This window comes from Serinus canaria, chromosome 14 (assembly GCF_022539315.1).
Source record: "Serinus canaria isolate serCan28SL12 chromosome 14, serCan2020, whole genome shotgun sequence".
NCBI lineage: Eukaryota > Metazoa > Chordata > Aves > Passeriformes > Fringillidae > Serinus > Serinus canaria.
Window position 1 is genome coordinate 1578910 of NC_066328.1, and position 13382 is coordinate 1592291.

General features: G+C 62.4%; 2 protein-coding genes across 3 annotated transcripts; both read right to left on the bottom strand.

Annotated features, from left to right (window-relative positions):
- Positions 1–729: 729 nt before the first annotated feature.
- Positions 730–3285, bottom strand: ANTKMT (adenine nucleotide translocase lysine methyltransferase). 2 transcript variants are annotated; one of them, XM_050980208.1, is made up of 5 exons: positions 3084–3285; positions 2912–3016; positions 2285–2425; positions 1750–1800; positions 730–1221 (listed from the first exon to the last, which is right to left on the bottom strand). In XM_050980208.1, the coding sequence occupies exons 1-5, from the start codon at positions 3267–3269 to the stop codon at positions 1033–1035; spliced, it is 672 nt and encodes a 223-aa protein (XP_050836165.1). In that variant the 5' UTR covers positions 3270–3285; the 3' UTR covers positions 730–1032. The 2 variants fall into 2 exon arrangements, with proteins under 2 accessions (XP_050836165.1, XP_050836166.1); XM_050980209.1 differs by lacking the exon at positions 2912–3016.
- Positions 3286–10853: 7568 nt separating this feature from the next.
- On the bottom strand, positions 10854–13382 carry METRN (meteorin, glial cell differentiation regulator). The gene is made up of 4 exons (XM_050980207.1): positions 13297–13382; positions 11924–12345; positions 11747–11806; positions 10854–11170 (listed from the first exon to the last, which is right to left on the bottom strand). Exons 1-4 carry the CDS (start codon positions 13380–13382, stop codon positions 10854–10856), a joined length of 885 nt encoding a protein of 294 aa, XP_050836164.1.

Below are 13382 nucleotides of genomic sequence, written 5' to 3' on the forward strand. Positions count from 1 at the left end.
CAGGCAAGGATCCTTCTCAGGCTGGGAGGTGGGAACAGCGAGAGAAACCACGTGGGTGTTTCTGCTCTAAATTCACAGGACTGAAATGAGACCAGACAACGGCGTCTGGTCTGTGCCCTGCAGGAATTCTGCTCTTCCCTGAGCACCCCTGGGACACAGGGCAGGGATCCCAGGCAGATCTTCACTGCTGGGCTGCAGGGACAGGTTCCTGCTCCTGCTGGAATATTTTTCCTGGATGAGACCTGGACCAAGGGCTGCTCCTGCCTCGCTCCCCTCACCTGTGAGACAGAGCCAAGGCTGGCTCAGACCAGGATTTGTTCTGGGCTTGGACAAAGGAATGAGCTGCTTTTTTACTGGGAGGGTGGGGAAAGGCTGCCCAGAGCAGCTGTGGCTGCCCCTGGATCCCTGGCAGTGCCCAAGGCCAGGCTGGACAGGGCTTGGAGCAGCCTGGGACAGTGGGAGGTGTCCCTGCCCATGGCAGGGGTGGAACAAGAGGAGCTTCAAGGTCCCTTCCAACCCAACCCTTCCATGATTCTGTGCCTCTGTGGTGGGAAAACCCCATTTTCCTGTGCGTTTGAGTGGAAAATGGAATATTATATTGACAAGCAGGGCCAAACTGATCCTGCACTGAGGTGAGCTGGAAAGGATGGCAGAGCAAAGCCAGGAGCAGAAGCTGCTCCAACTCCAGGACCATCCAGCACCTTAAAGACAAACCAAAAACCTCAGAGGTACAATCAACCAAAACTTTATTTCTAAAACTTTAATTGAAATAAAGCAGCAATCATCTAAAAAGAGGCACTGGAGTTTCATCCCTTAAATCCTGCATTAACCCCAGGATTTCTAGGTCTGATTTTTTCCTCTCTTGCTTTGCTCACACTCTGGAAAAATGAAGATCTGCCAACCCTGCAAGTCACCAGGAGAAATGCTGGCCAAGCACTTCTGTCCTGATCTGAGCCAAGGGCTGGAGTGCCTCTGACCCTTAATGCCAGGCTTAAGGAGGCTGCTGTTAAACCGGGCTTAACGAGGCTGGGGTCAGACCTGGCTTTCCTGGGCCCTGCCCTGCACTTCTCTCCGCACCTCCTTGATGTCATAGGCCCAGACCTGGTCCAGCCCCTGGCCCAGGGTGCTGCTGGGGCTCCAGGAGGGGAAGGGGTAGCGGCCGGCCACCACCCGGGCGTCGTCGGGCAGTTCTGCCAGGAGCTTGGTGGCCAAGGGAGGCTTCTGGGGAGAGAGACACAGCCAGGGACAGGAGGCAGCATTAGGACAGTCACACAGTGGCAGTGCCACCAGGGACCGTGGGGCAGCTTCTGGGACATCAACCCCTCAAAGCAGAGGGCTGGAACTGGCCCTGGGTAAGGCTGGGACTTGGAGCAACAGGACAAGAGGAAAGGCCTCAAGAAGCACCAGGGGAGGTTCAGGTTGGATATTGGGAAAATTCCTTCATGGAAAGGGTGGTCAGGCACTGGCACAGCTGCCAGGGCAGTGTGCAATGCAGTGGCATCCATGCAAGGCTTTAACATGGATGTGGCACTTGGGGACATGGCTCGGTGCTGGAGGAATGGCAGGACTCCATCCCAGAGGGATTTTCCAACCTCCATGATTCCATAAATCCAAATGCTGTGCAACACCAAACCACTCAGCCACAGGGATGCCCACCTGGCCTTATTCCAGCCCAGATGCCCTCTGTTTCCCAAGACAAGCCCCCTGGAGCTGGCCCAGAAGAACTCAGGGTGTGAGGGGCTGACTCACCACGCTGGGGGCCAGGAACACGATCACGTTGTGGCAGTCAGAGAGATTCACCTTAAAACAGAGGGAAAAGGGGAATAACCAGCAGCAGGCAGAGCAGGAACAACTACTTGGGTGTCCAAACCTTGTGGGTGATCTTTGGAACTTTTCAGGGAACAAAGATGCCACAAAAGATGTGGGATGGGGAAGTGTGGGTGTGAAAGCAGCAGGTCTTGGGAAACACCTGCCTCCAGCACCATCCCAGACCCACATTCCCTGATGGATTCTCTCTGGTCGGGCTGCAAATACCTCATGGCAGCCTGAGAAGCTCATCTCTGCAGGTGAGCCTGTCAGCAGCACCCAGACCTCTCCTCAGAGCTGCTCCAAGCAGAACTGGCTGCCCCAGCTGGCACTCCCTGGAAAGGAGGATGGATTTCCACTTCCCAGGAGCAGTGTGGGATGGGGAAGGAGCAAGCAGCCATCAGCAAATCCATCCTGGAGAGGCAAACAGAGCTCTGGCCCTGCCCTGAGCACACCCAGACCCTCGGGCTGCTGTTACCTTCCACAGATCCTTCTTCAGGAAGGAGACCTTCCCGTGGTAGCCAGCCCTCCAGGCACGGTAGTTGGCCAGGCACAGCAGCCAGGGGTTGAGCTCATAGCCCAGGGCTGGCCTCAGCCCCTGCTTGTAAGCCTCGAGCACCTGCAGAGGGAGAGAGGGAGGGCTGAAAGCCAAATCAGCTCAGTGTTGAGTCTGGGGCAGGATTTGGGAGGGCAGGGGCTCCAGCCACCCCATCCTGCTGGTCACAGGCACGGTCACCTCAGAGCTCAGCACCACCCATGCCCTCATCGCCACCCTGCTCCCTCCATGCATCTCCTGGGGCTGCCAAAGACCACCTATGGCCACCCTGGACCACCTAGGGCTGCCTAGAACCACCTGGGGCTGTCTAGAGCCACCTAGGATCATGCTGGGTCACCAAGGACCACCTAGGACAGCCTAGGGACACCCAGGACAATCTGGAACCCCCTACAGCTGTCTAAGACCATCGAGGACCCTCAGGGACCACCGGGGATGGTCCTGGGCCGAGGCCAGGATGGCCATCCAGAAGGCCAGCAGAAGCCAGGCAGCAGCAGGGTGGGGGTGTCCCCTGCACCCACCCTGGACACCCCAGACCCCCAGGACCCTTACGAGCCGTCCATCTCCGGACCCCAGATCCACGGTCTTGCCGGCGCGGCCCCGCAGCAGCGCCAGGGTGTTGGCCACCTGCCGGGAGCTGGAGGGCTGGTACGGCACCTGGGGGGCACAGCGGGTCAGCGGGGCCGGCGGGCGGGCCCGGGCCCGGGGCCGGGGGTGCCGGTACCTGCAGGCGCAGCGGGACGCGGCGGAAGCCGGGCATCAGCAGCACGGCCCAGGTGGCCCACACGGCCGCCCCGCTGGCCGCCGCCAGAGCCAGCAGCCCCCGGCCGCCCAGCGCGGCCCCGGGCCGGGCCCAGCTCGGCTCGCCCGGCTCGCCCGGCTCCCAGCCCGGATCCATGGCCGGATCCATGGCTGCCGGAAGGGGAGGGGAGCACGGCCGGGCGTCTTCCGCCGGGAGCGGCCCCGGGACAGCGGGGACACGGGCCGGGCACGGGAGGGACACAGGGACACGGCCCCGGCACAGCGAGGACACGGGCCGGGCACGGGTGGGACACAGGGACACGGCCCCGGGGAATCCGGGAGGCTGCGGAGGGGCACAGCCGGGAGTAGAGTGTGCACAGGGATGTGTGTGTGTGTGTGTGTGTGTGTGTGTGTGTGTGTGTGTGTGTGTGTGTGTGTGTGTGTGTGATAACAGCTCTGTGTGTGTTTGTGTGAGATAACAGCTTTGTGTATGTGTGTGTGTTAACAGCTGTGTGTGTGGTAACATCTCAGTGTGTGTGTGAGAGAGAAAACAGCTGTCTGTGTGTGTGCGTGTGATAGCAACTCTGTGTGTGTGTGTGTGTGTGATAACACCTGTGTCTGTGTGTGTTTGTGCAGGCTGTGCACAGCTGTTGTGTGCAAGGGTGTGCTGCTGTGTGCTGGGCATGTGTGTGTGCTGTGCCCAGTTTGCACAGATGTTCAGTTGTGTGAGCTGTGAGGGATTCCAGCCCTGCCTGTGCAGCTGTGTGTGGCTGAGCACGGCTGTGTGCAGCGGTGAATCGTGGTTCAGCTGTGCACAGCCAGTTGTGCGTGGCTGTGTGTGTCTGTACTGTGACACACAGCTCTGTGTGGCTGTGCAGGGCTGTGCACACTCATCTGAAGGGTTCTGATGGCTGCACGTGGCCGTGCACAGACAAACAGGGCTGTGTGAAGCCGTGGCGTTGTTGTGCAGGGCTGTGACTGGCTGTGTGTGTGCCTGTGCACAGGTTTGTGCAGCTGAGCACGGTCCTGCAGGGCTGTTGCAGCTGTCCTGCTGTGCATGGATGAGCAAGGCTGTGTACATGGTGCCCAGCTGTGCACAACTGCCTCTGCATGGCTGGGTGTGCACTGCCATGTGCAGCTGTGCCCAGATGTGTGCAGGTGTGCATGCCCCTGCACGGGTGTTGACACTCCTGCTCAGTGGTGCGTGCATTTGTGTGTGGTTCCTGCTTTTGTGCACAGTCCTGCATGGGGTGTGCATGGTGGGGTGCACTTGTGACCAGCTGTGCACAGATGTGTGTGGGGCTGTTGGGGAGCTGTGCACAGCTGTGTGAGGCTGTAGTGGCTGTAGGGCTGTGCACACCCATGTGGGACTGTTGGGGGTTGTTGGGGGCTGTGCACACCCATGTGGGGCTGTTGGGGGTTGTTGGAGGCTTTGCACATCCATGTGGGGCTGTTGGGGGTTGTTGGAGGCTGTGCACACCCATGTGGGGCTGTTGGGGGTTGTTGGAGGCTTTGCACACCCATGTGGGGCTGTTGGGGGTTGTTGGAGGCTTTGCACACCCATGTGGGGCTGTTGGGGGTTGTTGGAGGCTGTGCACACCCATGTGGGGCTGTTGGGGGTTGTTGGAGGCTGTGCACACCCATGTGGGGCTGTTGGGGGTTGTTGGGGGCTGTGCACACCCATGTTGTTTGGGCCGTGCTGCCTCAGCCCGGGGCTTTCCAGCTACGAGGCAGCAGCGACTGTGGGAAAATTCCAGGCGTTGGGATGGGGGGCAGCTAGGCCCCACAGCCCCTGCCCACCCCCCCAAGCAGCCCAAACACAAGAACAACACCCGTCCAGAAGGGCACAAAGGGCCACAGCCCCCTGCCAGGACGGCCACATGTCACCGGGGATGCCCCTGCTGTCACCTCCCCCTGCTCTCTCCTCAGCCTGTGGGTCAGCATTTGTGGGGTGTGCTGGGGGTCCCCCTCCAGCCCCATATCGGGGTGTCCTCTGAGAGCCCGGGGGGTCTGGTGGCCCCATGTCCATGCCACAGGACCACCAACCTCATCAGGTGCCTCGGTGTCTGTGGGGCCATTCCCAGGGGAGAAGAGACCCCAGCCCCATCTTGGGAATGGCTTTGGGGTGCAGGGAAGCAGAACTGGGGAGTGGGATTCCCACTCCTCAGTGCTGGGCCCAGTCCCCCCCCGAGCTCCTTTTAGGGGAGCTGCCAAGGGCAGGAGGGTTCCTGCTCCCACCTCCCCTGATCTGTGGCAACCGAGATGCACACACAGCCACACACGTGTTCTACCCCCAGACACCCGGCTCAGGGCACTAACACCAGCCAGACCCCATTAATCACTTCACCCAGAGCAGCAGTGGGGGAGCTGAAGCCGTCCCCAAAACACATCCCGGGGCTGCTCCCTCCCCAGCCCCCCCAAAGGGCCGGCGTGGCCAAATCGGGGCTCACGGGGATCACCCCGATTTTCCGCTTTCTGCTCTTTCTTGCTGGCAGGTGGAGCTGCTTAAAGCAGAAAATCCCGGGAAATCGGAGCCGGGGAAAGCCGGGGGGCTGCAGAGGAGGAGGAGGAGGAGGAGGAGGAGGAGGAGGAGGAGGCGGAGGATGGTCCGTGGGGATGAGCCGCTCCTGGAGCCGCCCCAGCGCCCCTGCGGTGCTGCAGAGCGAATGAATTCAGGAGGAAATACCCACTCAGGGCTGAGCCTTCCTCTCCGAGCCCCTGGGATCGAGCAGGGGGTGGCCGGTCCCCTCCTGCCCTGCCCCGGGGTGCCCGCAGCATCTCGGAGCGCCGGGACGAGCAGGTGGCCGTGCGAGGGGACCGGGTGCGATGTGTCATTGGAGCCAAAGAGCTTTTAATCCTCCTCTTTCCAGGGCAGCTTCCCCCGCCGGGGCCGCGGCGGCTGCAAAGCGGCCCCGAGCGCCAGGAATTTGTCGCTATGTGCTGGGAACGCCGCTTCCCAGCAGCTGTCGGCAGCCGGACGCGGGGGACGGGGGTGAGGGGCCGAGGGGGCCCCGCTGCGCGCCGGCGTCGGCTCTAGCCCCAGCATCCCTCCTTGGCTTTGTCCGGGTCACAGGATGGGGCTGGAAGCAGAGCTGATCTTAGGATTTGGGGTGCAGCTCCCCAGGGGGTGGCAGCGTTTGTGGGGGGGGGGGGGTGTCCTCAGAGTTATCAGGATTTTGCTTCTCCTCTTGCCGAGGGATGTGGGGTGGAGCTTCCTCCGGTCCCAAGGTGCTCATCGTGACTCTCTGGGGCATCCTGGACCCCAGGGGCTTCATCCTTAGTTTTAAACTCCAGAAGCATCATCCTGACCCTACGGGGTACCCCTGAGCCCCAGATGTTTTATCCTGAGTTCATGGAGTTTCCCCTGGTCCCAGGGGCATCACCCAACCCTATGGGACACCCTCAAATCCTGGGACCTCATCCTGACCCTGTAGGGTATCCCTGAACGCCAGGGACATCACCCTGACCCTGCAGGGTATCCCTGAACCCCAGGGACATCACCCTGACCCTGTAGGGTATCCCTGAACCCCAGGGACATCACTCTGACCCTGCAGGGTATCCCTGAACGCCAGGGACATCACCCTGACCCTGTAGGGTATCCCTGAACCCCAGGGACATCACCCTGACCCTGCAGGGTATCCCTGAACCCCAGGGACATCACTCTGACCTGCAGGTATCCCTGAACCCCAGGGACATCACCCTGACCCTGCAGGGTATCCCTGAACCCCAGGGACATCACCCTGACCCTGTAGGGTATCCCTGAACCCCAGGGACATCACTCTGACCCTGCAGGGTATCCCTGAACGCCAGGGACATCACCCTGACCCTGTAGGGTATCCCTGAACGCCAGGGACATCACCCTGACCCTGTAGGGTATCCCTGAACCCCAGGGACATCACCCTGACCCTATTGGGGATTCCGGAACCCTAGGGACGTTAACCTGACCCTACTGGGGATCTCAGGGCCACCCCTGTGCCCCACGGCAGCCCCTGAGCTGCGAGTGCTACCGGCAGGCTGGGCAGGGTGTCCCCACTCGGTGCTGGGGGCCGCAGGGAGGGCTGAGCGGGCCCGGCCGCCTCTGCGGCTCCCTTTGTGCCCCGCGATTCACACGTTCGGGCTTTTATCCGGCAGCCGGGAAGGAGGAGGGCGAAGGGAGCAGGAGGGGGGGGGGAGAAGGGCTGGAGGGGGGAAATGGCGGGAAACGGCGACTCCCTTTGTGTGACAGGGATGGGGACAGGGACGGGGGACACCCGGCAGTGCCACCGCTCCGTGTTGGGCCATCCCGATGTGAATGCCCACCCACAGCGTGACTGAAGGGCTCCACAGCCCCCAGAAGGTTCTGGGTCTGGGCTGTGTGGATGTCTGGGTCCACAATGGGGCTGATCCCGCGGAATGGGGAGCCCCAGGCACGTCCCTGGGCACCGGGGGAGCTGCTTTGGGGCACTGATCTCCAAGGCTTCCCAAAGCCCACCCCGTGTGGGGTGGGCTGATGAGTGGGGGGGGCTTTTGGAGCAGTTCTGGCTGGATTGTCCCTGTGGTGGGCACCATGGCACCCACAGGCAGGGTCACCTTGCCCTGTCCTGTCAGGATGCTGCCACCCCCCTCACTGTGGTCACCCCTCTCCCAGGCCCTCCTGACCCCCCAGCTCCACTCTGTGTCCCCACCCCGCTCCCCTCGCCCCGCTGCCTCCCACCACATTTTCCATCCTGTGGAGGAAATATTCCCCGGGATGGAGTTTGTCTCATTGTGCTTTCACCCTTCATGGCCTTGCTCTGTGCCAAGAGGCCGGCCAGGAATCTGGCTGGGCCAGGGCTGGGCTCTGCTTTCGGGGAAATGCTGGGATGGCCGGTCCTGGAACGAGGGAGATCCCAGAGCTGTGGGATTCCCTCTGGCTCCCTGGAGCAACAGGGAAGGGCTGTGGGAGCCCACAGAGGGGGAACTGAGGCACGGGCTGCCTGGTTATCCCTGGGATGATCCCACAGGAAGTGTCAGTGCCCTGGCCAGGGCCCAGCACCGTGCGGTGACAGCCGCGGGAAGCGAGGGCGGGTGACCCAACCTGACAGGGGGCAGAGGGCACCAAAACCAGCCTAAAAACCTCTGTGCCAGCAAACGAGCAGAGTTTCAGCCCTTTCCGCAGCAGCACACCGAGCTGCTCCGGCCAAATAAACAGATGGGAAGAAAAACAAGAGGTTTTGCTGCCGGGCAGAAAAGTGCCGGATGCCTCTCGCGTTAAAGCCCGGCATTTAGCCGGGAGGAATGTGCCGATTGCGGCGGGGTCGGAGCAGCCGTGATTTACCCCCGCGCACACAGAGGATGCCGTGGGCAGCACAATTCCCTCTGCACCTCATTTATTGCTTTTCCAGCTTCATTTTTCCTCCTCCGCTGGGTTTCCCACTCCTTCCCCCTTCCCCCTGCCTCGCTTGGCTCCAGCTTGCTGCCAAAATCCAGGGGGATGCTGGCATCCTCCAGTGCCCAGCGTGGAGATTCAGCCTCCCCAGGGCCAGATCCAGCCATCAGAGCCCAGACTGGCCCCAAAATGGGGCACTAAAAAGGATAAAATCAAAATATCCAAGTATAAAATTGGCAGTAAAGCATAAAGTAAGCAGCAAACTCTCCTCAAGGGAAAACATGTGTTGTGTATCAAACCCACCAGGATCTTATCACAGCCAGATCATTCTATATACACACACATATAGATATTTATATTTAATTATGCTCCAAAGTCCACAGCATTCTTTGGAAACTTTTTTTTTTGGCAAGGAAAAGCACATTGTGGTCAGCAGAGACACCGAACACTCAGCAGCAGTTCATCCTGGCTTGTGATATTTGAAAGGGTGTTATTGAAAAAAAATTGGAAAGATTTTAAGTACAAGCAGACGTGGCAGGAGCTTTGCTTGAGAGGTTTGGGGGGCTTGAGAGGTTTGGTGGGGGCTCAGGGGCTGAGATTTCCTGTGCTGAGCTCTGTGGCATGACTGGTGAGGAGGAAAGGTCCCTGGCTGGGGGTGCTGTGCCCCATTCCCATGTCCAATGTCTGGGGGGGGGGGGGGGCGGATCCAATGCCCCACTGCCATCTGGGTGCCCCATGTGCCATGTCTGGGGGGATCCAATGCCCCACTCCATCTGGGTGCCCCATGTGCCATGTCTGGGGGGATCCAATGCCCCACTCCATCTGGGTGCCCCATGTGCCATGTCTGGGGGGATCCAGTGCCCCACTCCATCTGGGTGCCCCATGTGCCATGTCTGGGGGGATCCAATGCCCCACTCCATCTGGGTGCCCCATGTGCCATGTCTGGGGGGATCCAGTGCCCCACTCCATCTGGGTGCCCCATGTGCCATCCCTGCCTGGGAGGCTCCTCTGCCCCATCCCCAGCTGAGGTTTCCTGGCTGGGGATTCCTGGTGTCCCTTCCCTGAGTGAGGGTTCTGTTCCCCATCCCCGTGCAGGATTCCCACGTCCCATCCCTGCCCAGAGGTCCCATCCCCCTCGGCATTCCCAGGGGAGCAGAGCCGGCGCTGGGGCCAGCGGGGGCAGCGGCGGGGTGGGAGCGGGCCGGGCTGGGATGCTGCCGCGGCACAATCGGGCACAGTGAGGCACAATGAGGCCTTGTGGCCGCTGGCTCTGACGAGAATCAGTCCTGACAGCGGCTCCACCAGCAGGGTCACCCACCCAGCACGGGGCCACGGGCCCCTGGTCCCTACACCCAAGGATACCCAGGGAGAGGGACCCCAAAGTGACCCATGCTGGGGATTGCTGGGGTACAGAATGTGCAAACAGCAATAAATCTCTCCATACAGAGAGATGTCCAAGTATTAGGGCTGTTTCCAGCCCCATGGGAGGCAGGGTCACAGCTGGAGCTGGCACAGAGGGGAGCAGGTGGCACACACTGCAGTGCCTGTCGGTGAACATCCAGCTCAGCTTGCTAAAAACAGGAGCCACACGCTACAAATACAGCTTAGTTTATAAAAAAGAAGTCACAAATTTGGTATCGTTATAACTTTAGTGCACATACGATGCCCCCCCACCCCCACGGTCAAAAATTCCCCACGGCTGGCACAGCCTGCCCTGCTCACCCAGGGCTGCCAGGGACGGGTGGCACGGCCACCTCTCCCTGCTCCTGTGGCACCTTCCTGTGTCAGTGCTTTGGTCCTACCCTGACCGTGCCAAGGACACCTCTGCTCCCTGCGCCAGCCTTTCTCCCACCTCACCGCTCCCCTCACTCCCTTCAGCTTCTCTCCTCTTCCTCGGCATCCGCCCCGCAGCTCCTGCCCATGCCAGGGCCAGGCTCACCACTGCCTGCTCCCCCGTCCACCCCCAACCTTACAGATCCATCTCCTGGCCCTTCCGCTCCCTTCTGTGCCTACTGTGTCCCTGGACCGGCCACCACGGCCACCTGCCCCCGAGTCCTGACGGGGTCTAGGAGTCCGGCTGCCCCCCCGGTGCCAGACCCACTGTGCCCACAGCATCCCCTGAGCATGCAGCACCCTGGTCCCCTGGGAACCCCGACTCCATTCTGCTGCATCCCTCACCCAGGCAGCTCCCTGGGCCCCCTGGGAAAATCCCTTCCCTTCCAGCAGGATTTTCCCAGAACCCCCCAGCCCGCCGGTGAGTGCTGCCCCAGCCCGGCCCCGTGGTGAGGCCCGTGTGCTGCCCTCCCTCTGGGCACCGTCCCCATGGTGTCCCCAGGGATGCTCTCAGTGGCGGCAGGACCGTGGTCCCCCGGCGCCCGTGGGGCCGGGCTGCGCTCCCGGAGCCGCTCAGTCCACGGGGAACTCGCAGGGGTTCTGGCGCGTGCGCTGGGCCCCCCGGTAGATGCGCTGGAAGTCCCGGTAGCGGGGAGCGCAGCTCAGCCAGGCCTCCCCGAAGTGCAGCCACCCCGTGAACAGGAAGGTGCCGGGGCCCGGCCGGACCCCGCAGCGCAGCGGGGTGCGGATGCTGCCCACAAGCCGCCCTGGCCACCCGCCCACCTGGAAGAGCGGGAATTTCTGGCGGTGGATGCGCGTGGCGCTCACCCCGATGATGGATTCCTGCAGCTCTGCGTCGTTGGAGACGCTCCGGATGCTGCCGCGGATGACTGCAGAGGGAAGGCGGGAGGGCTGTCAGCATGGCCCTGTCCCTGTCCTCACTGCCATCTACATCCCCAGTCTTGTCCCCATCCCTGTCTCCATTCCCATTTCCATCACTGTCCCCATGTACATTCCCATCCTCATCCCCATCCCAGTCCCTGTCCCCACTTGCATTCTCATTCCCATCCTTATCCTCATCTCCATTCTTGTCTCATTCCCACTCCCACTCCTGTTCCCATCCCCATTTCCATCCCAGTCCCCATTTTCATCTCCATCTCCATTTCCATCCCATTCTCCAGCCCTGTTCCCATCCCCATCGCCATCTCCATCTCCATTGCCATTGCCATTGCCATTGCCATTGCCATTGCCATTGCCATCCCCATCCCCATCCCCATCCCCATCCCATTCCTATTCCTATCCCTATTCCCAGTTCTATCCTCATCCCCATTCCCATCCCATCCTATCCCAGTCCATCCCATCCCAGCCCAGCCCGGCCTGGCCCGGCCCAGCCCAGCCCAGCCCGGCTCAGCCCGTCCAGCTGTCCCAGTGCCCCTTTCGGGGCCATCGCCCCTCCCTGCACTCACCAAAGTCACTAGTGCAAATGGCCATCAGGATCTCGGTGTCATTGCATGGCCGGCACGCACCTGCAAGGCCAAGCACAACCTGTCACCACCTGGGGAACAACACCCTGATCCAGCCCCTCCTCACCGCTGCGGGCATCCGGCAGGGGCAGGGAAACTGAGGCAGGGCGAGTCTCTCACCTTCGGCGCTGAGGCTGGCGGTGGGCAGCGCGGGCCGGGCCAGCCAGTCCCCCCGCAGCTCGTAGCGGAAGGCGGCGATGCGGCGGCTAATGTCGGGCTGCGGGGTGGCCTGCAGGAACAGAGCCACCTTCTCCTGGGGCAGCCAGCTGAAGCAGCGGGCGTGGGGCCGGGGGGCCTCTGGCAGCAGCAGCTCCAGACCCCCCTCCCTCTCCAGGTAGAGCTGAGCCCCCCGGAAGGTCCCGGTGGGTTTGATGCAGGCGGTGACATGCGGGGGGCTCCTGCCCTTGACGGCTGCGCTGGTGGGGGGCAGGCGGGGGGCCAGGCGGAGGCGGAGGGCCCCCGTGGGGTACAGCCACTCCAGCGAGCCCTCAGCACAGTGCAGGGACAGCTGCTCCACGCTGCCAGCCTCCTGTGACAGCCCGCTGTGGGACACAGCACCTCATCAGCTGGGACCCCCAGGTGACAGGGACCCCCCAGCCCGTGTCCCCTAGCACAGCAGCAGCCCACACTCCCAGGCAGACCCTCCACAGAAGTGTGCTGGACGGCCACAGGCAGGAACAGCACCAAACCCTCGATGACTTGGACTTGGGGTTCAACCACATCATTCTGGGGTGCTTGTGTTCCCCCAGCACCTTTTGGAAGGAGTTAAGCAGTGGGGGGGCGCAGCAGCCCAGCCGCCTTCACACACAGTGTGGGCTCCCAAACTGTTCCCTCTGTGAGGATCCCCAGGGGGTGCTGGGGTCCCACTCTCACACACGATGCCTGAAGCTGCTTGTTTCCCTCGGCACCAGGGGGGACACGCCTGGACGCCAGCCTGGGGGGAGTGGGGACAGTCGGGGGGCTGCTTTGTCCCTGACAGGACGCCGGTGGCTGCGTGGCCCCTGTGTCCCCCCAGGCCCCCCGCGTGGGGCAGCCCCTCTGGCGGGCCCCGGCTCTTTGTTAGGAGTCCGGCACCTTCGGACGATGCTCAGGGCCCTGACGGGGGTCCCGCCGGCAGCGGGGATGGGTTTCACGGGTGGGGGGCTCAGGGAAGGGGTCCAAGAGAGGCGCGGAACTCCGCATGGGGATCAGCATCCCTCAAAGCGGGGAGGAGCCGCACCCAGGGGTGAGGAAACTGAGGCAGGCACAGATTCCCAGCATCCCACCCGTGCCCTCCCCACGGATGCGGGAGGGGTTCAGCCCCGAGGATGGAGGTGGAGGGGGGGCGGGGAGAGCAGACTCCCCCTCCCCCACGACCCTGCCTGATCCGGGGACCCTCTTGTGCCACCCCCGCCCGCCCGGCACGCTCCCCCCGGGGCCGCTGTTCCCAGTGCGGTGTTCCCAGTGCGGTGTTCCCAGTGCGGTGTTCCCGGTGCGGTGTTCCCAGTGCCTACCTGCCCCTCCAGCTGCACTGGTCCGCCGCGCCGCCGCCGATGGCCGCCCCCAGCCCGGCCAGGCACAGCGCCCGCAGAGCCCACAT